This window comes from Zonotrichia albicollis, chromosome 1 (genome assembly GCF_047830755.1).
Source record: "Zonotrichia albicollis isolate bZonAlb1 chromosome 1, bZonAlb1.hap1, whole genome shotgun sequence".
In the NCBI taxonomy this organism is placed as follows: Eukaryota; Metazoa; Chordata; class Aves; order Passeriformes; family Passerellidae; genus Zonotrichia; species Zonotrichia albicollis.
The window spans coordinates 105,105,091-105,129,368 of record NC_133819.1 but is presented as its reverse complement, the minus strand read 5'-3'; the positions used below and the strand labels follow the sequence as shown (position 1 = coordinate 105,129,368).

The following is a 24,278-nucleotide window of genomic DNA, read 5'->3' as shown; positions in this document are numbered from 1 at the left end:
CTTGTGCAGAGCATTTGGCGTCTCCCTGCGTGATGACACATTTGTTGTCACCACCAACATGAAAATTCCTATGTGAAAGTATTTTTTGCCTCTGTAGATATGGGTGCTTGAGTGAAATGAGGTGATCACAAAATAATAAGGAACGTGGCAATTACCAGCAGAACTCATTTGTTATCTGTTGTCGAGCCGCAGCAGTGGAGGAAACATTCATCTGGGCACCCTAATGAAATGTGACAGACGTTCAGAGAGCGAGGGCTGATATTTCCTGACAGCATCACCATCTGCACTCTGAAAGCTGTAGGATCCAGACATCATAATCTGTTATAGGCTGTTTATTATTGTACCTGCACGTCACAGGGCACGCAGATCCTGGGCTTACATGTAGTCAGCTTTGTATTCAGTCCCCTTACCTCAGCTAGGATCCTAATCCACAGACTCTCACCCTGCTCCCTAGCTGGATGTTTAGCTTTCCAAATAATCATGTCAGTAGCCCCAGACGCAGATATTTGTAAAGGATGGGGAAAAAAAGGGAAAGAAAGGAAAAGTCTTCTAGCCTCCCAGCAAGCAAAATAGATGTTAACTTAATTCTTACCTGGGCAGATGGGGTTGTATAATCTGATTTCCAGGAGTAAGGAACTTTTTCAAGGAAGCAATGTTTTAGTATATACAATATGACATCAGTTTTCACAGCTTCAAAATTCTAATGTGGCAGTGGTTTTATGATCCAACTTTTCCAAACAACACAGGCATGGGAAAATTGTTAAAGAACAAAAGATGCAAAAACCCAGAATTTTGCCTAAATTGAGGAAAAATATGTTTCCTCAAATATACTGGAACACAGAGATGAAAACAGAGACGACAAGACTAATCCATTCCTTTTTTTTTTTTTTCCCATGCATCTTTTTCTGCTAAAAAAGATCAAAAAATGACCTTGAGAGACAAAAGTACAGCCAATTAAAGAAAAAATAAACAGAGAAAAAAGCAAAATAACCAAACAGTGGGGGTTAACTTTACCCTGCATACATTACATTATTTCCTTACATTATAAGGAAGATGGGGAAAGTCTGAAAGCACAAGTCAAGTTACCAAAGCAGTGGTCAAGATACCACTTTGGCCTTGAAGAAAATAATTTCTTTTGAGGTAACTTACCCTGAAGAGTGGCCTTGAATTTCCAACTTGTTTGTTAGTGTACTTTGTTTGCTTTCCTGCCTGGTAGTGAGATAGCGAACATGGGGCACTCAAGGTCTCAATTTTTTCTCTTTTAAATGAAACAAAACTGCACAAAAGACCAACACAGTCCCTCTCAGAAGGAGTGTCCTGTTTTGCTTCTCTGTGTCATGGAGGAGTACTCCTATTCTGATCATGTGAAAGCGCAACACTTTCTGCAAAGTGTTATTCCTCAGAGCCTGGCTTGAGACTTTGCTTCGTTGTACACTCAGCTCCTCTGAGCACAGTGATGAGCAAGCTGTCACCCGACACAGGCACTGATCTTTGCAGTCACCTTTAGCAACTAGAAGGAGGAGTTTGCGTTCCTCCTGTGTCAGGACCCAGGACATCCCTCTGGCTGTCCTGAACTGCCAGGACCCCTGCCAGGGGGCTCAGAGACCCTGGCAGAGACCCCAAGATGCCTGTGGTTTTGATTATGACCCATGGAAAAAGTTACCAACCTTAGATGAAGATCTGCAGGCCACAACAAATTAAGTAGAATTATAGCGAATTTATCACAAGGTGAAAAAGTAGATTTTGGCATTTTTAGAATGGGGATTTAGGGGGGCAAGATGGAGGGATCTGGGCATGTCCAGCCTTTCTTCTTCTTCTTCTTGGCCTTCATCTTCTGTTGTGATGTTGGCACTTTTAGATTGTTTTAGAGTAGAAGCTCACTATCTAACATAGGTGATAGGTATTGGAAAGTAATTGTAAACATTGTATACATAGTTTCTAGTATAAAGACATAACACCGCCCCAGGGCAGACAGAGTGCCTGGACTGTCTTGCTGAACAGACCTCAGCTGGACAGGAGAAAGAATTTTATAGATAAGATACAATAAACAACCTTGAGACCACGAAATGAAGAGCTCTGACTCCTTCTTCAAGTGCCGACTGGGAAAAGAGACTTTTGAACTCTTCTTGGGGTCACTCTGAGAAGCTAAAGTTCCCAACACTCCTGAACAGAAACAGCTCTTCGCTTGGTTCCATCCCAGTGTCTCAAGTGCTGAGAAAAAATGGAGAATTCAAGTCTTGTGTTCCTTCAGCTAGTTACCAAAAGGATGTATGACCTGGGGCTGCTTTCACAGAATCACAGAATCCTTTTTTTGGAAAAGACCTCTGAGATTATTGTTTTCAACCTTTGGCTAATGACCTTGTAACTAGTCCATGTTAATTGGACTGTTAATGTTTATGTTTCTTGACCCTGAAAAGGTATAAAATTGAGAATGATGTGGGGACACACTTGGTTCTTGCACCACTGGTATCTCAGATACCCCTGTTCTGTGGGTCTCCTGATTTGACTGATTTCCGGAAGTAAATACATAAAAATAAAGAAACGTGAGGTGAAAAAAGAGCCACAAAAGCAGTTCAGCACTGAGAGGGTCATTGGCATGTGCAGTTCTGACACTCTCTGCAGGTCTCAGTGATTGAAACAGAGGAGGGCAATGAGATTCCCTGTTCCTGCCTATAGATTTAGCAAGTGTAATACTCAGTAAAACAAAGTAGTTGCATAAAAGTATCTATGATTCTGGGAAATATGATGGGAAGAATTACAAGATCTGAAAAGTTTTACACTAAGTTCTACTTTGTGAAGTATATAAACTTTTTCAGCTGGTGGAGTACCAAGAGAACGATTAGATCCTCAGCAATGTAGATATTAGACCTAAAAGTCTGCTCTTGTAGATATAGGGGATAAAAAACCAAATCATGTATGTTATCAGTTGAAGTCAGCTGGGTCTAATAAACTGTGACAAGTCAGGACAAACTCTCTCCCTGAAGCAGTTTTTCCTTGGAAGGAAATAATGAAGATCACTTGGCTAAACTTTATGGGTAAAACATCAGCCAGTGATAGCAAGGAAGGATTGGCTAACAGAGTTGTCCTCTTTGGAAATAAACACATACAGGAAGATGTGGGAAAGAACCAATATCCCTCCAATGAGGCAAAGAAGATTTATAATATTCACTCTCCCATTCCTGGAAGCAGATGGCTTCTACAGTTAGTCTTGTAACTGAGGATTTTTAGAATGAGCTGCTTCATGGGAAAGAAATGAGGGGGAACAGCATTCGTAGGAGTTATGTTTGCTAGGCAAATACAAGGCAAGGGCATCTACTGTAGCAACTGAAGAGAGGAGCTAAACCTTCTGGGATTCATGTGCACACAGAAGAGCAGTTAATTCACTCCATAGGGCAGGAGCAAATGGGTCACCTTGCCAAAAGACACAATTCAAAATCTTCCACAGACACAAGGAGGTATCATTTAATTCTTCAGAACAATACAATAGTACTTATTTTCCACCTCATATTACAAAGCAAGCAATTACAGCCTTCACTAGCTGGTGTTTCTAAATGGGGTTAAACTCTCAAAGTGCACAGGAATATTTTCCTTAAAGCTATCAGGAGTGTCTTACTCTAACATTTTAGAATCAGCCTAGAATAACTCAATTCAGTTTCCAGTTTATGTAAGAGTTAGTTTTCTCTCTTTCTGTGCAAGTTCTACATTGAGCTACTGTCACAGTGCATGTGAATGATTCATGATGACTTGCCCCATGTGGTCTTCTGCTAGAGGCAACTGGAGGAGAAAAAAGCAAGCCCCAAAAATGCCAACACAACTACAACTCCCACACAAACTCCCTTCTCTTTAGAACATCATTTGTTGTTACTCATCTTTAGTGAAAGAAAAGACGAAAACCACACCAAAATGGAACATGTAACACCACAGGGCTTCTAATGAAAGCCAAACTATAAATGTGAACTATTGTTGTTTTTGTGTTAGAACTAGCAAGCTCATATAACAAAATCCAAGTAGCAAGTCACTGGAGAAAAAGTGATGAGAAAAGAAAAGCTGCTTATGTTAATTAAACAAAGAAAATCTGCCTGGCAGACAAGAACAGCTTAGAAGCAAATGAATTTAAAATATGTATCTATTTCTTGGTGTTCCCTGAGCACACAGATAATATATGTGCTCACCCATTCAGTCTTAGGGATTAAAGAAATCACTGGGCATGTTGACTAAATCCAGGGAAGATGATCTTTAAAAACAAAAGTTCATACATGTCCACCTGGTGTTGTGAATGAAGTTCTGGAAGCAAAGAACAGAGATCTTACTTGTACTTGTTTTGAAGAGCAGGGTACATCATAAATTTAAAACCTATTACCCAAAATAGGGAAAAAGATTCTGCCAGACCACACCATGAGGCACCAAAACCTAATGAAGAGAAAACCCATTCATCAGGCTCCATCAGTACTGCTGCTCACTCCTTACTGAGGCAGTGAAGAAGACATTTACCAATAGTTCAGGTTCTCCTCCCAGCTCCCACAAACTCTTTTGGCAACTTTATCCCTGTGTTGTAGGAACCCCATTGTGAAAAATACTTTATGTCAAGAGTCAGGTTTTTATTAATTTAATTTCTTCTCAGACCTGAGTGGGTAACCAAAGGAATGGGTGAATCACATATTCTTTCAAGAATTCATTTTACTTCCTTTTATATTTTCTACTAATTGAAATTAAACTTTTTTTTTTAGCAAAGCCTTCAGTAATGATACATTAACTGTGTATTTGACATAGGCACACATTTAAAGAACAACTGCAGCATATTTCATGGTAATCATATTAAGAATAGTTACAAAGCAATTTTATATACTTACCATTGTAAACATACTATAATCTGAGACACTTAAAAAATATCACCAGAAAAAAATAAAATCATACATGACTTGAGTAGAGTCTGTAAGACTTCCAGGTGATTGTTTGCTATTGAATAAACATCCAAGAATCTCCAACTCATAATATTATCACAGAATGCTTTTTTATTTTTCTGAAATGATAAAATTAATATGGCTGTTTCCAAGTCACAGTTGTTGGTTTTATTTATTTTAGAGCAGAGATTTCCAGTGTGACCACACAGGACCAAAAACTTGATGTACAGTGACATTTAGTAATCTGTTACAACATCCTGCTGTGGCCATGTGAATCTCCATTTAGGCATTGCTGCTTTATTAACCTTACAAAGAAGAGTGCATCATGATAATAAAATTGTTATAATCAACCTGAATGACAGCATAGCAAGCATAATGCAGGATAGCCACACACATGTGATTCCTCTGTTCTTCTGGAGTTGTGATAAATATAATTTCACATATTTGTACAACATTTTGCTTACCACCGTAAGTGCTAATAAGTGGTAAGTTTGTTTTAATTACTTATATTTACCTTTTTGATTGCCTTGTATTTCTAAGATATGTATTTTTTTTTTGTGCTGAATAATGCATAAATTACTACACACCTCATGAGCACACAGTAAGTACTTCATGAGATTGTCTAATAAGCATATAAGAAGCCAAGGCTCCCAGTCATTTTTTATTTTCCAAGATATTAGACTTCTGATGGCATTGGTATTCTGACAATGATGGACGTGACTATTAAACAGTTGAGTAATAAATAATGTGCCTAATAGGATGAGGGCAGTTGCAAAGAGAGAGTAAAGTGATATTGTAGAAGTGCACAGTGGGAGGACGAGTGGAAGAGGCTAATATGAAGCAGTGGCAAAAGCCCAGATTCACTGGTTTTTTAAATTCTTCTCTTGCCAAAAGGATTAATTTTAAAAATGGCATAAAAAGAAACAGTTCCAAAACTATATGAACGTTATTAACATAATTATCCGTAACAAAAAACCAAAGCATAAAAAAATCAAAACCAACAACAACAAAAAACCCATACAACCAAAAGAAAACACCTAACCCAAATATATTTCAAATTTCTGGGGACAAGAAGCATTTAAAAAGTAAAATAATTTTGAAGAAGTGGAGTTGTTGCGTATGTACTTCCTGCAGCATGGTGAGTCCATGGCAAACACCGTTTTGCACCACAGAGTCTCTCCAACAAGTTTGCTCTTTCTCATCCACCAGACTTGTCTGCTCATCAGCCTCAGAACTGAACCTTCATTCATGATCAGTTTTCTTAGGCTCTCAGAGAGAAAAATGCAAAGAGTGCTTAGAAAAGAAGTGCCTCCCAAACAAAGGTGAACTGGTGAAAAATCTAATGGTTAAAAAATAACTATTACAAAAACACATACGTGCCTCAAGACCCAACTACTTTCACCTTTCAAAGTTTGCTCGACTAAAAACTCACCCAGTGTCTACAGAAGTGAACCACCTGTGTACTTGGAATCCAGGTCAGTTTTCATTACTAGATTATTTGGAACACTTTCAATCATGTTGAATTCCTGTTTGCATTTTTAAGTGAAAGAAGATTGAGCTAAATCACTATCTTGTATGAGTCAGTGCTGTTAAATTAAAAAATTTAAAAAATAAAAAGAAACCAAGCAGATTACAAAGACTTAATATTACAGTATGTGGTTATTCATGACTAAGCCTCTGTCCAACAGAAGGAATCCCAAAATCGTTTAACAGAAGCAACAGGACACAGCAATAGCCAATTATTTAACCCACAGTCTCTGAGTATCATCTAGCTGAGTAGAAAAGCCATTAAGAAAGTTTTGCAGGGCATCTTCCTCTTTGTATTTCCAGCTGTATTACTACAGGAATACAGGAATTCATTTGAAGCAGAGCTACAAGCCATTTCTAGATTTAAATATACAGTTATTAATTTCACATGTATAATAGTGCAATCATCATTCCATAAAGGGAGCAATAAAAGTGAAGGATACATTTATTTAATTTGTATTTTCAGAAACATCATGGATTTCTTCAGCTATATAGAGCAGTTGAAAGGATAAGCCCTGTATCACCAGCTTCACACAGTGCTATTTAAGTTGAATATGTAACAACTGCAAATATCTAAAGTCACTTTATACCCAGCAGGTGAGAAATACCTACCATGACAGAATTCATAGATACTGTACAAGAGATACTGTATATTTTCATCCTTAAAAATATTAATATATTCAACCTCCCTTTATTTAAGACACTTCAGTCTTCACTGTCTGTAAATCAAGACCCAGAAGAATTGCAAAACTGGAGCAAATTCTGGCCAACTTTTCTTCACATCAGTTCCTTTTCTTTCAATATCAAGAAAATTAAAAGGAATAGTTGAGGCACAAGTGATTTTTATGCAGAAGTATAGAAGTATTTAAATAAATAGACTAAAACTTCAGTATTTAACTTCTTTTAAAAAAAGACATAGATCATAGCTATATGATCATAGTCATAGATCACAGTCACTGCAGTCTTACTGGATTGCTTTTTTCCCCCAAGATGAAAAAATACACTGGTTCACAGAACTTACCAAATCCACTTTTTACTGCCATCTCACACAGTTCATATCTAATCAGAGCAAAGTACAAACTCGTGCTTCAAGGGAGCCTGAAATCATTCTGCTACACCTGACAATGAACGATTTCTTCAGCCAAGAGAGCTTCAGTGAGCCCAGAAACGCAGAGAAGGGTCCGTCCAGCTGAACTGACGTAAATGGTGCTCGCAGAACTTAGCATGAAAGTGCACTGGCAACAAGCTTTTGAGAATAAGCTCATATCATGAGAGCTTGTGCTTGAAACTACTTTTACAGCTATGGTTATATTGTTTCTGTTAAGAGGCACTGCATAAATATGGAGTCATTCATCTAATGCACTTAGTATTTCTCAGATGAGGACTATTGCAGTTTTACCCTATGTCTAGGTGTGATAATACTTTGGTTTGCTTAACAGCAGTGGCATTGCACTAGCAATACAGCTGATACTAAAGAGAAGGCTGAAAACACTTGCAGACTGGAGTTGAAAAACCCCAATCTCCTCCTTTACTTCTTTTCATGCTTCTTGGTTAGTTTTCCTCTTTCTAGTTGGAGGCTTGTACCGGTGTTTGTTCGCTTCTCCTTTTGCTGGCTCTCCAGGGAAACTTGTTGCACTGCTCGGAGGATGGCAGTCTGCACAATCTGCTTGCTGGCAATCTGCAGCTTAACTTCATCTTGCTCCAGCCCTGGCTTCTCACCTGCCAGAGCCAAACAAAAAGAAAAGGAGCTAAGAATTTGGGGTTAGTCCATGAAAACGTGAAGGACAGAAAAAGAGGAGGGGGGAAGCAAAATCACAGAGTGACTGAGAACAGTTTATTGCATAGGAAACCTGCCAATACTGAAGAAGATAAATTAGGGAGGAAAGTGCCTGTGCGTGCTCAGCACCACAGAACTGAATGAAGGGGGAGGTTTTGAGTCATACAGCTCAATTACCCACTTCCCAGCACTGGGGACAGCTGTGACTTCACAGCTGAAACAAGAACAGATGTGTTGTGCAGTAAGACAGGAAAGGTTTTCTCATCCAGCTGTGAATCACATCCATTTTGACTTGAGCTGTGCTTCTCAATAGGGAATTGGACTTTATTTTGCAAGTCTGACATGTACTCCCTTACCACCACATTAAAAAAAACACTGTTTCATTAACATTTCTTTTTTTTTTTTTACTTCAGATTGAAAGCCTTCATCCATCAAATCCCAACTGACTTCAAGGTACAAGATTTTGTTTAGTGTTGTTTATTAACCCTTAGAAAGATTTTCAAAAATGTCTGCAAAACATTAAGAAATACTCAGATTCCTGTAAGTAAAACAGAGAACATTTTCTATGACAACCAGTCAAATACATATTTTCATGTAAAACTTCCTTGTTTGGCTAAAGTTTTAAAATCTGGAGAAAAATTATGTAGTATGACTACTGACATCTGGTAATGAGGAAGAGTAGTTTATGTTAAGAGGTTTGTTTTTAAAAGTATTTTGACTCCTAACATAAGTGGCAATTTGGACAATATAGAATAGTCTGTAATGGTCACAGATGATACTGATTTGAAAAAATAATTCTTACGTGCACTTATTGGCATATAGGAAATCTGTTTCTAATTGAAATGCTTAGACTAGGTGCTACTGACACCACTAGATTTGATTTTAAAGTTTTTAAAGACAGTTCTTTCTTAGTTGACTGTTATGCTCATGTATTTCATTACAGAGGATTTGTGGTTTACTGTCTGTTTTAATTACATATATTAAGAATTGTGTCCTGAGAGAAATCAAACAGAGTGAATTAAAGATCAGGTGCTTTTATGAGAGGTGCATATCTGAAATTGTGATGAATTCCCAATGTTCAGAGTTTTTTCAAGGAAAATTAACATAGAAAGAAAAGAAGAATCACTTGTTTCCTTAGGGAATATGTTAAATGCTTGAGGAAAGAGACAAGGGGTCCTGCACGTGGATCAAAGTAATGCCTGATATCAATGCAGACTGGGTGGTGAATGTATTACCAGCAGATTTGTGGAGAAGTACTTGGGGATACTGGTAGACAAGAAGCTGGAACTAAGATGGCTTGTAGTCCAGAAATGTATGCTGGTCTTTACAAAAAGGACATGGCCAGGAGCAAAGGGAGGTGATTCTACCCCTGTGCTCAGCCCCTGTCAGACTCTGGTGCGCTGTGTCCAGGTCTGGGGTACTCATCACTGTAAAGACAAGTAAGAGGTTAAAACCTGTGAAAACCTGTGAAATAGGAAAAGTGTTTTAAACTGGAAAAGCTGACTGAAAAAATCACTTGAATTCTTGGAACAGTCAGATTCCCTGATTCAGTTTTTTCCACTTCTCAGCACTTGAAACAGCGTGGTTTTGGATGGAATTAAATGTTACTGAACAGATCAAGTATAATAATTCTTCACTACTCAAATATGAACTCACATTTTATCACTCATCTAATTAGTCTTCTTGCCTGGCTGAAAAAGATCAGTCAACACATCTGATGTTCAGAAGATAATGTATTAACAAAAGCAGGGATAAACATAAAATTCTAAATAAAAATGAATATGTTGGAATAGACGATGAAGTTATATGAAATATAAAAATTTTGCCAAAGCCACAAACCTCCAGAAAATAAAATTGAAAACATACTGTCATTAAGCACATCGCTGTTGAAAATTACTCAGTTTGCTCTCCTTAGGGATGCTTTGTTATTTATTTGGTCCTTGCCAATTAATCTACAAAATCTGATGTTTAAATATTTTTACTTTAGAAAGGTCATCCATAGCAACAGTCAGTTGAACAAAAAGAGATTTCAAGTGCATTTCTCTCTGGGCTTTTCAGTTGTTTATTCAGGAGCAAAACCTGTCTGAAAGCACCACACAGATAAGTGAGATGTAGAGTATGTCTGCTCAGCTCTAAGCCATTAGATGATTCTTTTATTTGCTGAGATAACCAAGAACAGAGAACCCAAAACCTCTGGACTACCTCTGCCCAGCCTCTGAGGGTTTAGGTATGCACAGAAAGGAAATGAAGCAGCTTGAATAAACTTAATTAATATTTGTGTAAAATGGTTAGGATGATAGCAACCCAGATAACAAAAGATAATTGGCTTCAGAGACAGAAAGAATCAAAGCTGTTGGCCCGGGGTGATGTGAACAATGACACCATTGGCAGCTTGTGTGGACCATCTAAATTAGAAACCAAGTGAAAATGATAGTTATTTTGGAGGGTGACCATATAAATTAGAAACCAAGTGAAAATGATAGTTATTTTGGAGGGTGATATCTGGCACTGTGTTTGACCCAGGTCTGAGCCTGTGTTGGGACCATTATTTGTAGGAGCTGGACTGCCAGAGATTTCAAGCAGTCAAAAACAAACATCCAGCTCCCCGGGTATATTGTATCTATTACAGCTGGTCCAACAGGACGTGATCCTGGGCAAGTGGTTCTAGATGACCCTGCTTGAGTAGGAGCTGGACAAGATGACCTTTAGAGGTCCCTTCCAACAACAAACCTACTCCATTCCTGTGATTTTGGCTGGCTAGGCTGCAATAAATCACAACTTTTCCACTTCCTGAATGAGTAAACAGCAATCTCCGAAAAAGCATCCCCACTACCTCCTCTTCTTCCAATTATTCATTTCAAGGAAAGCAGTTGGATAGTTGTTTCCTGAGAAGCTCACTTATTTATTGATACACTGGACCTACTCTGATTAAGAAGAAAGGAAAGCAGAGATGACTCATACAAGAATCCCAAAGGGGCTGAGCTGGAACATATTTATGTCCACCTTGCTGAAATACAGACTGCTGTGGACATCCAGGCAGAAATTCGAGTGCCTATAGAATTAATTAGGCACTTCAAGAACGGCACATTTTCAGTCTAGTAAAAAAAGGACATAGCTCCTGCTGGCTAGGTGTTTCATGTTTAGCTAATCAAAATGAGACTTACTAAGATGACAAAATATAATTCTTTTTTATCTACCATTTTTTTAAGATTTGAAGTATAACTGTTAAGTTAAAATTCCATGACAAATATGTCATTGAAGTAATTTCTGGGAAAAGCTTGAACATCAGAAACACATGCTGCCTATTAGTTTGCCTTCTCTAAAGACTATATTTTCCTCTTGAAGTTAGAAAATCTTTGTTTGTTCTCTATCTTTGGATGCTCACCCCTCATACCCAGCACCCCAATTCTGTAAAGAGAGGAGTGAAATATCTGGGTTGAGGGATGTTAAATACAAACCAGCAAATTTATCATCAACACATGATGAAGCCTCTTTAGCATGTTTTTATTACCTTGTGCTACTCTCCATAAATTTAATGCCAACTAACTCAGCAGATGAAAAGTAACTTTTAAACACTGGTCTGGTTCTGCAATCCAAAATACAGTTTGAGAGATCCAAAAACCATCCAAATCTTGGACTGGCTGCAGGAGTCAGTTACATATTCCATTTCTACCTAAAATTAGCGGTATGTATCAGTGCCTTGAAATTGGCTTGCTTGAGGATGCTCCCCATGAAGGGAAATATGACAGAAGTTTGGAAAAAGAATAAAAATAAAAATAATTGAAGTAAATTCCAAGTACTCATTTCAATTAACAGAACTAATATGAGTTTAAGTCTAAGGACTCCTTGTGTGTAAGATTTACATCCTCTGAGACATTTCTACACTACGTAATATTCTAGAAAGTGGAAAAAAAACACTAAAGAAAAAAGCTTTTAGAGATCAAATGTTTAGGAAATTTACTCTAGTTGCACATCAGCCTTCTCTCATTTATACTCTCCACTTTCTTCAAAGTATCCTGAGTCACTACCTTTCCAGCCTGCAATCAAAGTAGTCTCCCTCACTTTCTGTTGATATCCCCTGGGGCTATTTCCTTTCAGCTAGCTAGAAGTTAAATTTATTACACCTTTATAAAAAACTCCTAATAAGTAACACTCAATAATGGCTAATATGTTTGAATCAACAGCTAAGCTCCTTGCTGTACATTTTCCTAGGATTATTTGGAATACTATCATGAAGGTAAACTATGACAGGCATGATCTTGCAAAGATGCAAGTCTATCCCAGATCCACTAATGCTGTCAATAAGCAGTGAGGAGCTAAAGACCTTTACACTCACCTTTCCTCAAAGCTCGTAAGGTTTATTGTTCCTGTATGTTGTATAAACCATTTTGAATTTTAACTGTATCTAAAAATAAGAGTAAAAATCACATTTCCCTAAATAAACTTCTGATCAATTTAAAACTCAGAATTATGCATAATGCATTCCCCTGTTATCTAAAATTTAAATTTATGCAACAATTCTGAAGCTGAAAGAGCCAAGAAATAAATATATTTTTCTTCAAATTTACATAAGATTATACAGGTAGAGTCTTTAACTAAAAAATTTACCATTAGTTTTAGCAATATATTGCTTTGGATTGTAATAATTAATGATTACTCTTTCCTGCAACACTGCAACATTAGAATTAGTTTTTAAATAAAATTATTGTTATTATTAATTCAGGAAAAATACTGATCTCTGGAAAATCTCTCAATTCTATTGAAAATTATTATTGTAATTTTTTAACCCAGTTGACCGTACTAATGAAAATTTTAAATGGAATGAAAGTATCAATAGACAAGACCATGATGATTCGACTTCATCAGAAGGTCCAGTGTGGATGCATGGGAGCTGTGCATACAGCAAAAAGCTACATGTTGTTATGTAAATTGTGTTTATAACTACAGATATTGAAAAACCTTACAGAATCTGGCAAGTTTGTAATGACATGTATGTGTGAATGTAGTAATAATTAACATTAACATTCTTTGCATCAATATTGATATTCTTCTACAAGAAACCAAGCTCTGTTCTTTAATTTCCCTTTGCCATTAGGCAGTAACATATCTCTCCATCTTGTTGGCCACAACATAGGAGTTCCAGGTGAGCCTCCACTGGCAAATACTTTGTAACCTGTGAATTGAAGTGGTTAAGATTTCTCCTTCTTTGATTTGCTTTAGAGGTTGGCGCTGGGATTTCAGCACAAGAAACCTAATTTGAAGAAGAGATTCACAATCAGGAAAAGTTGATGAGTCATTTTAATTACATTCAGAGTGAATGAACGTGGCAATCAGCCAGGGTTGAAGATATTCCAACACATGTGCACAAACCAACTTTGCACATGAGAGTCATTAAAATATTTTGCAGAATTAGAAACCCAATTTGTCTCAATGTCAGTAATGGTACAAGCTCAGAGACCTCATTAAAAGGTCCTACAATGAAGTTACAAATTTAATATTTAAAATAAAAAAAAATTAGTAATAAATGTATTCTTAACTGCACTAGAGTTAATTCTGTCCAGTACCATTTCTCATGCTCTAAAATAGAGCCCAGTGAGGTCCTGACTAATATCTGTCAAGCAGCAGGAGACAATACTCATTTACCATGATTCCTTGAGGAAGAGAGGACACTGAACATAACAGAAATGCCAGAAGTACTTTAATGTAGGATCCTGTGTTTTTCCAATTTCCTGATATGCTGTGTGCAGGGGATTTCTAGTGAAAGTCAGTGTTGCAAAGTTAAGGTTCAGTTCAGGTTTATTTTCTGCCCTAGCCTCATACCCAGTTCTTGCTGTTCAACCAGCATGGAAGAGGGACTGTATCATGAAAGGGGCCAGCACAGACTACTTTGCTCTTCAAAAAAACTTTTAAGAATGAAGCTGGAATAACTCTGCTCTGAATACAATTAGAGGAGGAATATAAAGGCAAAAGAGAATAGCAGAAATGCAGATAAGCTGTCTCAAAAGACATACTAATATCTACACAGCAAGACTTCATTGTACCTTTTTATTCAGACATTAGCTATATCTCAACTCAGGCTTTGTAATTTTTTTCCAGAGAGTTTTTACTCTTTCTTAAGAGATAAGAATATCTGGAATTCTCTTTGGGTTTTTCGCTATATATAAAGCTATCTTTTTAAAGTCTCCAGCAAGTTATTTAATACAATTTGAAATATGCCAGTGAAAATGAATTTTTTAGATTAAGAGATTGCTGAGACCTCTCTATTCTTAAGCATTTTTTCAATGTTTTAGTAAGATTTCTTGCCATAGTTCAATAATATTAACTAAAACCAGATTATACACTTCAGTCTATATATTTTCTAGGTATTTTCACATATAGGAATAACTTGATTCCTTAAGGACTGCATCTTTCAGCTTTGAAGTCTGAATGATTAAAAATATTAATCACTGACAATTCTGTCACACCCAAACACATAAATGTGATACTCAGATTTTGGTCCCAAAAGGGGTATTTCTGGATTCAACAGAGTCTTAATACACTGCAGTTCAGTGTATTAAAAAGAAGATATTCCTAAAGAGCATCTGTGACCAGCTGCTTCAAAGTTAAGAAAAATTTATATTCCCTTAATCTGCACAATTTTCCTACTTCTTTTAGAGAACACATTTCAAATACTAAAATAAGAAACCTCTCTATACCAAAAACTATAATTCTTCCAGGGTGGGAGAGGTCCAGTGGCAGAGATACAGGTGATCATTATCATAAAATCATAGATTGGTTTGCGTTGGAAGGCAGCTTAAAGAACATCCAAACCCCCTGCCATGAGGCATCCAGAACCTCTCTGGGCAACCTGTTTCTGTACCTCACCATTCTCACAGTGAAGAATTTCTTCTGATATCTAATCTAAACCTTCCCTCTTTTAGTTTAAAACCACTCCCCCTTGTTTTATCACTATCTGCCCATATAAAAACTCAATCTCCCTGTTTTTATAAGCCCTTTTTATGCACTGGAAGTCTCCCTGAAGGTCTCCCCAGTGTCTTCCCTTCTCCAGGCTGAACAACCCCAACTCCCTCTAACTGACTTCATTGGAGAAGTGCTCCAGGCCTCTGTTCATCTTTTTTTTTTCCTCTTTGAACCCACACTAACAGGTCCATGCCCTTCTTGTGTTGAGGGTGCCAGAGCTGGATGCAGCACCACAGGTGGGATCTCACCAGAGTGGAGGGGGGGAGCCACCTCCCTTGACCTGCTGGGCACAGTACTTTTGATGTAACCCAGGATATGGTTGGGTTTCAGGGCTATAAGTGCACATTGCTAGCTCATATCCAGTTTTTCATTCACCAGTAGCCCCAAGACCTTCTCATCCTGGTTGATTTCAATGAGTTCTTCCAGTCTGTGCTCATCTCTGGAATTGCCTCAACCCATGTGCAGTACTTTGCACTTGGACTTTTGAACTCTATGAGGTCCTCAAGTTTGTCCAGGTCCCTCTGGACAGCATCCCATTCTTCTGCTGGGCCAACTGCAGAGCTCAGCTTTGTGTCATCTGCAAACTTGCAGAGGGTGCTCTCAATCCCACTGCCTGTGTCACTGATGAAGGTATCAAAGAGCACTAGCTTCAAGATGGGGCCCTGAATGACACCACTCATCATCTGACCACCTCTGCCTTCTATTTTCTACAGTTCAGATGCTCAGAGATTCCTATCTTAAAAAAAAAAAACCAAAAAAAACATTAAGCACAGAATTCTAGATAACTTTAATGTAGGTCTTCTTAATCTGTATCAAAAAGCTCACTTTGATCCCCATTGAAACACAGCTTTTGTGTTAGAAGACTTCAGTATCCACCACTGTAAAGCATAAGCAAATGGCAAGTTTTCAATGGAAGCTTATTTTGCTAGCTGCTGTGTTTGGATTTCTATAACTTTTCATGGGTTTTGATCTCAAAGAACTATGTAGAGGTTAATTAAAATTTGCAATATCTGAACCTGCTTTTCTTTTTAAGTGTAGAAAATAGGGAAAAGGTTACATAACCTATAAAAAGCCAGCAAACCTTCTGCTTTAGCCAGTGAAAACGCCCTGCTACATTTGAGATATATTTCAATTTATACCAGATTATTCAGAGTCAAAAATTGTCTGACCAAATGTCAGGTGAAGCAGAGCCCTTCTCTAGCTCTAAAATAAATCCCAAACCCCATAATAAAAACCCCCAGGAAAAGAAACATCCCCCACAAAAAGCCCTAAATTTGCACACGCACAGCAGTACAGAAAAATTTCCCTGTTTATTTTAGAATGGGAGTGGAGTATGAAAACTGTAAATACAGCTATTAGCAACCAAGCCTGAGATTTTATATACTCATATACATATATATAGATGTAGAATTTTGTATATTTAGAATCTCAGAATATGCTGAGTTGGAGGGGACCCATCAGGATTATTGGGTCCAACTCCTGCCCTGTTTGGGACAATCCCCAGGAGTCACACCATGTGCCTGAGAGTGTTGTCCAAATAGTTTTGAACTCTGTCATGCTTGGTGCCACGACCAGTTCCCTGGGGAGTCTATTCTAGTGCCATGACCACCCCCTGGGGGAAGAATAATTTTCTAATATCCAACCTAAATCTCCCCTGACACAGCTTCAGGCCATTCCCTTGGGCATATACACATGCATGTATATGCACAAAGTCATGACAGAAAGTAAATCACAGATTATATAAACCTAAAAGACACCTATAAAGAGCAAAACCCTTTTTTTGAATTTTTAATTTCATAGTTGTAATCTTGACAGAATCTCTCTACAACAGGATGCTCATGTTGTTTTCCACTCTTGGAACTGATTCTCTGTCTTCCCAGAGAAATATTTTATGCTATATTAAGAAAACTTACTTCAAGCAAAATGCAATGTCAATCTGCCAGTATTTAACAGAAGTATTAATGGATATGCAACCTTTCTGTACTGATAAATCATGAGTGGATTCACTGCCCAAAGACAGAAAATTCAGGGTTATTCTATCAATATACATACTACAAAGTGAAGCAACTATAAGCACAAGTAATCCACAGGAGGTTATGTCTGCCTTATCACTAGTGAAATGCCTGAGTAGAACATGGCTCAATTTACTTCTTCAGGCAAAAACATTTCCAACTCTCTTGAAGGAAGACAGCGTCTTCTGGAAACACAACCACAGGATTTGCAAGGGCAGACAACAGCAACACAGAGCTCACCTCCTCTGACTTCTGTTGCAAGGCACTCTAAAGGAACCTGAAGCATTTTAGGGCTACTCAGGTCAGCTTTTCATTTCTGATAACATCAGTAAAGACTATGTTCCAATTGACATTCACTAGATTTCTGTAGAATCTTTCAATTTATTGTGTAAAACACATGATGCACATGGGCAACTAATAGCCAAAAAACTTCACAAAGGCTATAATGAATTTGAATGCATTGCTTGCAAATAATTTTTGCTTAACCTAGTGTTTGTAACATAATACAATGTATTATGTCCTTAAAATCTTTAATAGACGAGGTTGGAGGTATAGAAAAAATCTACCATTCACTGTATTTTACAGTAAGGGCACTTATTTCCATTAGCACAATAAAACTTATAGGATTGGAATGATATTATTTATGTCTATAACAAGTAAAAGAGAACAATCCACCTTCAAGAACAATTACTTGGAGGGACAAACTCTAGAGGTCACTGTAACACATTCATTTTCTACATTCACGATTTGACTTTCCTGCTCAATAAACAGTTCAGTAAGGATGTTAATTAGGACTATATCACTTATTACCACTATCTCCCAACTATGAACAACTCCTTCAATATAGGCCATACACAGTCACTGTGATAACAGAATTCTTCTCACACCTAACCTGAATAGAATTTAATCCAGTGACAGCAAAGTGAAATATGCCAGCCTCACTTATTCAAGACTTCAGTTCTGTTAAAAATTATTTGAAACAATAAATTCTGTGCCATTTTTAAATGCAATGTTGAATTGTACTTTAAAGAAACATTGTACCTGGGACTGCTGATTGTTTTCTTAACTTGCTATATTAATCATACTTCTGAATATCTATGAACTAAATTTCTTTCACCTCACTAATGAGGTCTGCTGGTGGAGTTTCACAGCAGGGAAAAGATGAATGTGTCACTGGGAAAAGGTCAGCACAAGAAACATTTTTCTTCAGCAAAAGAGAATAAGGAATTTCCTCCTATATGGTTTTTTCCTACCAGGTGGCAAACACTTTGAACTACTGTTGAGAGCTGTAAATGCATTCAGACACTTCTGGGCAGCAACTGGCCTCCATACTCACTACCAGCCATAACAAATACTGGACAAAACCTCCATTATTTCAGACTGCATGAGGCTGACAAATAGTTTTGGTTTTCATTTTCAAATTATGTCCTACACATGGACTTTATCAACATTAAGCTATCAAATAAGAATCCTATATGTATACAGATTTACATTTTTTATTAGGGATTTTTGGGGGGGAACTGCAGAACTCAGAGAATTAGCAGAATGTAGCACATCAGTTAATAAGGATAAGGACTGTATCCTGTCTTGTTCTCATGGATGAAAGGCATTGCATAACTGAGTGCCAGAGTACCACAGTCAGCACAAACACTGGAGATATCCCACAACAGGGTACCTTCAAAGAAGTAAAGTTATTGATAGCAATTTTTGCATTCATGAACAGGCCCTTCCATACTGTCTTGATCTGGATATTGTGGTCAGGAATCTGCAATAGTACCTGTAACACTGTAATAAAAAAAAAAAAAAAAAAAGAAAAATTAAGTCAAGAAATTTCACATCTTCACATTCTGCAACACAACAGGTTGTTGTTATCCCAGTTTTTCCCTGGAGAAGATCAGGACTATTCAGACCAGTAAGAACATCTGTTTCAGTTTGCAGCTGCTATTTCTTCAATTGCAGTGTAATGAGATTCCTAAAATGTTTGGTACAGGATGCATTTCTGATCTTCAGTGTCATTATACAAGTCTGCTGTGTTGCTCCCAGCTTAAAAATGTCAAGAACAGCTGTGCTGATGAAAAGCTCGTTGAAAACCTACTGGCGTTGCTGTTGCACGAAAAAGGCGCTGAGCTGTGAACATTCTGACTTCTCAAATGTCTATCTTTAAACTTTGTTTTCACACTTTTTTTAACACAAAAATATTGATACAAAAATTAATTCTATATCCTCCTCCTCCCTCTAGAACTACAGGGTGTTGAATAAAGCATCTGAGTTTCTAGTTACAGAGAAACTGTCAGGTAAAAAGAATTCTTCAAATTACACTGACAAATAACAAGATTCACCTGAAAGATGAAATCACAAGATTCAAAGCAGATACAAGCTTAAGAAAGGAAGTGTTTGACCTGAAACAACCTGTCAATGTAAATATTCCAGTCTTTCTTGAGGTATTCAGTTCAAATTTGATTCCTTTCTAAAATAAACTATGCCAACAAACAAACAAACAAAAAAACCCAAAACCCAAAAAATCACAGCTTTGTACTGGATTAAACTATTATGGCCTGCAGTGATGAGACTCTATTATTTGATTATTTAATTTATGGCTTTACAGAGTAAGAGTCAGACATAAGTGTTCGAGTGATTTGTGCAAAATAGCATCAGAAACAAATTCTTGAAGCATGAAAAACACCTTTGTATTGTGTTTGTTTAGACCAATCATAAGAAAATAGTATTTTTTTTATCTTTGCATTAGGAAAACATTTTGGAAATTAAAAGAAGCAAGGAATATGCCCAAGATAATTTTTGGAAAAGTAAAAGTCTGCTAAAAAGTAGTTTGATTGGCGACATTTAAAGTTACTGTTAAATCTGGTAAATACTGATATTGGAAGTGATTATATTCTTGTAAACTAATGATCTGCTATCAGCAGAAACCTTGCTGCATAATCTAATTTTTACTAATGTGTTAGAACAAATAAATGTTTTAATGACTCTTCATTTCCTACCTCACAATGGCATGTATTAAATCTGTGGAATTATCTATAGTTAGCAATATTTTATAGGCTAATCTGGCTAATTCTGTAATACACCATCCCTTGAAGAAAATTTAAGAAAAACTTTGCATGAAGATCTGAAATTTCAAAATTATGACTTCTCTCTGCTTTTTTGGTCTAATCTTAGAAATTTCATGGTTCTCTACTGCAGTTTTATGCATACCTCCATCCTTACATGCAATTTAAAATAAAATATTGTTATCTACATCTCAAACTGCCCAAAGTATTTCAGTTCAGGAAAATTAAAGAAGCTAAACCTTGCAATGTGTAGCTTGTGTGAATTTCATGCGTCATCCCCCATTCTAAGGGAAGCACAACATGTGTGAATTATCCAGGGAAATGAATGCCAGACATCTCACAGAGCTTGGACTGCATTTCCTATACATCAGCACATCATTAATCAATCAGCAGAAGACAATGCAATGAAGCCCCAGTCAAATTAAACAAAGTAATGAAAAAATGCACTCTTAGTTCCTTTTCTGGAATAGTCTCAATATTAATTTTCACTGGGAAAGAAGAATATGAATAAATGTAAAAAATTAAGAATACCTTTTTGCATACCTACAAATAGCAATACACTGTCTAAAATGAACCAGGACATCCAATTTAGGCATGGAATACTGGCCATTTTATTATATTTTTATCTAGCTATCTATCTCAGTAATAGCCAGGCTTCTTTCGATGTTGCTTCTTTTTGTGCTGTTTTGTTGTGTTATTTTTCAACACAGGAAATAATAAGTTTTAGAGAGTTGAAGATTAACAGGAAAGTATGTATTCAGTAAATAGTCAGTCAGCTTTGCCTTTTAAAAAGTTATTTAAACTTGATAAGCTGCTTCTACTTAACAGTTTATAAATATAGTCCATTAATTCGGTGTTCTGAAATAATATATCCAAGACCTTAAGAAAAAGAACATCATCCTTTTCATCTGCAAAATCTTATCTTTGTTATCAGGTAAATGACTTCCATAATTTTTGTTCCTGGAAAAAAATTTTCTCTTGATTGTTGTTTTGTTTGCTTTTTTCTATCCCATCCTGGAAGTTTATATTTCTGACCCTAACCATTTACAGTTAGATAAATCTTTTACTTCCTCTCCCTTCACACCCCAACAAATAAATGGAACAGAAAATGAGGTCATTCATCACAGTGAGATAAAATCAGAAAGTTGACTGAAGAAATGAAAGTCAGTTTCTTAGTAGACTTATAATATTTTTACATCATATGGCCTTAAGTACTATGAAGAAGCTAAAGATGCATAAACCTCTTAATTTTTTTTTTTTTATTTTTAATTTCTGGTGAAGAGATAATGCCAGGGCAGAGCTGATTTGCAGGGAAGAAAAGCAATAAAAAATTGGAATCTACTCAGGCTTGCTCTGTCTGAACACAATAGATTGTTTTATCATCTCTTTTACTAATTCTCATTTAGTTGCCCTAAGTATTTTATGGCAACATTTGCAAGGAGACCATGGGCTTTTCTTTGAGTAAAGGAAAACTGAAGGATGACCATATAAAACAGTTTAAGACAGAGGATTTTTTTTTTTCTGTCTATGGATTAGAGTGGTGAAAAGAACAATTCATGCAGTTATTAATGAGCTTTGGGGTTTGTTCTTCTTCAGTCTTTGGAGAAAAAATGTGCATGTTTTCATTATTTTAGCGGTAATCTCTTCCTGAAGTATTCCAGTCCCACAGAGAATTTAAAAAACTTGTACAGTTAATGGTGACAGTGTGACAGACAAAAGGAGTTCAGGAAAAAGCCACTAATGCTGAAGATGAATTACAAAAAGCAGTGGATTGTTCTATTAAGACAAATAACTTGACCCCAATTTCGGAGCATGATGTAAACACGAACATATGAAATTAGAGAGCAACCAGGCAATTAAATAGGCAAAATTAATGAGATGCTTAAAAAAAAGATACTATTTTTTTAAAAAATTAAACTGAATTGGGTAGCAAAGTCAGACCCAAGATTTTTTTTTAATACAAAAGTGTAAAACTTTTGGATTCTTACCCTTTCAGAGATTGGATATACAACTTTATGAATGATAAAACTGCTGTTAGCTTTGCAAAACAAAGGTATTAATAGTTATTCATTGTCAAGTTGCAGTGTTTGCTTTCCCTTTTCTATTGACCCACTATTTTACTGAAAGTTATACATTTTTAATGAAGATATTTTCAAGTCATGTCCCTACCGAAGATATTACTCATGACTTACACTTACACCCTGGAGCTACTGGAGGGCCTCTCACCCCTCTCATCCTTTTCCGAACAACAAACTGCCTATTTCCAAGCAGAATGTACCAAATCCAATAAAAAATTGCTGTAGTTTTGCTTCTTCTATGGGTTAACACAAAAGTATACTATGCACTAGAGATTCTGCACTCTTATACAGTGAACTCTCACATTAGACACGAACTGCTGAAATCTTCAATTTAGCTCCAGTAAAAACTGGACTAAACAAACTTTCTGTTCTCTTTCATTCAAATACCTATTTTGTTTTGAGGAGGAAGAAAGAGGAAATAAAATTTATAAATTATCTCCATGAGTTTCAGGGATGGTTGTATTAGCAGCCACTGTTGTGGGTGCAGAGGGGGATTCACTCTCCAGTCACTGAAAGGCCACAACTCCCTTCGTGACCCTTTAGTGCAGTCTGACAAGCACAGCACCCTGCACACTTCTATAGGAGGCTCCTGTCCCTGATGAGAACCACAGGGGTGACCCTCATAACCTTTGGATCCACAACTAAGAAATTCTAAGCTAAACATCCTCGTTTGAACCTACCTGCCTCTGCCTGCTGGCAGCTCTGCCTCACCCATTACCCACTCCCCGCAGCACCTCTCCAGCACGGCCGGGGCCTTCCTGCAAGGCTACCCGGCTGGGATCAGGATGCAGCTGCCCTTACCTGGAGCGAAAACCATGATGCCGCCCGGGTAGCACGGCTTAGCACCTCAGACAGCTCCGGCCCCGCTGGGATCAGCACCTCAGACAGCTCCCGGCCCCGCTGGGATCAACGCCCGGACGTCGCCCGCCCCGTTGGGATCAGCACCACGGCCAGCGCCCGGCCCTGCTGGATCGGCACCTCGGCCAGCGCCCGTCCCGCCGGGCTCAGCACCACGGACAGCGCCCGGCCCCGCACGGCGGCGGAGGCGGCCGCGGTCCCTCCCTCCACAATGCGGCGGGGCGGGGAGGGGGCCGGGGCGCCCGCACGGACACACACACACACACACACACACGCGCGCACACACACACACACACACACACACACACACACACACACGCACTCTCCCTCTCTCTCTCTTCCAGGGAATCATCACTGCCATAACTCCTTACCCTGCAGTAGCAGCAGGGGTAAGGGCAAAAAGGAGAAAGGCAACAGCGATCTGCCCGGCAGGGAGACTGGCTAATTGCTCCTAATTACCCCTCTCGACAACAGTCCCTCTGCCTGACATTTTGGGGTGCGCTGCTTTCAATGCAAGCTGACAGCACTGGTAATAGGCTTCAGCAACACCGCACTTTGTCACAGCATTTTTGCTTCCAAAAGCTCAGATGCTGAGGAATTTATACTCTGATTTCACAGGCCCGTTAACCCAGCTGTACCCAACAGCAGCACTTTAAGAGGCAACATGAATATTTCGGCATATAAAAGACTATATCAAGGCCAAACAGTAAAGAAAATAATGAATAGCAATAAAATAAAGACTATGAGGGTCAACAGCAGAAGACTACTTTCCTACCAACTTTTATGTTTCAGGTTTAATTTACTTTTGTTTGTACAACCCATAGTCAGGATTCTTTTGGGCCATGAACTTCTACAGTAGAAGTGAGAAACACGCAGCCTGATGGGAAAAGCTTTACAAAAACTAACTCTGCTCTTTAAACCTAACTTGCAAGAGGGATTTTGAAAAACATTATCAGGGTAAATTACAGAAAGTACATTAAAAAAAACCCTGTACAGTTTTGCATGTATATGTTTGCAACATGCAATGTATTTTCCAATCATATTTTCATAACTTAAGATACTCTTACAAGCTTATTTCATTCTTTTCATAGTCAAGCATTTCA

The 24,278-nt window shown here is 37.7% G+C and overlaps 1 protein-coding gene across 1 annotated transcript; it reads right to left on the bottom strand.

The window, feature by feature from the left end:
* Positions 1-3,461: 3,461 nt before the first annotated feature.
* AKAIN1 (A-kinase anchor inhibitor 1) lies at positions 3,462-23,472 on the bottom strand. The gene is made up of 2 exons (XM_005486681.4): positions 23,119-23,472; positions 3,462-8,147 (listed from the first exon to the last, which is right to left on the bottom strand). The coding sequence occupies exons 1-2, from the start codon at positions 23,132-23,134 to the stop codon at positions 7,957-7,959; spliced, it is 207 nt and encodes a 68-aa protein (XP_005486738.1). The 5' UTR covers positions 23,135-23,472; the 3' UTR covers positions 3,462-7,956.
* Between the last annotated feature and the right edge of the window lie 806 nt (positions 23,473-24,278).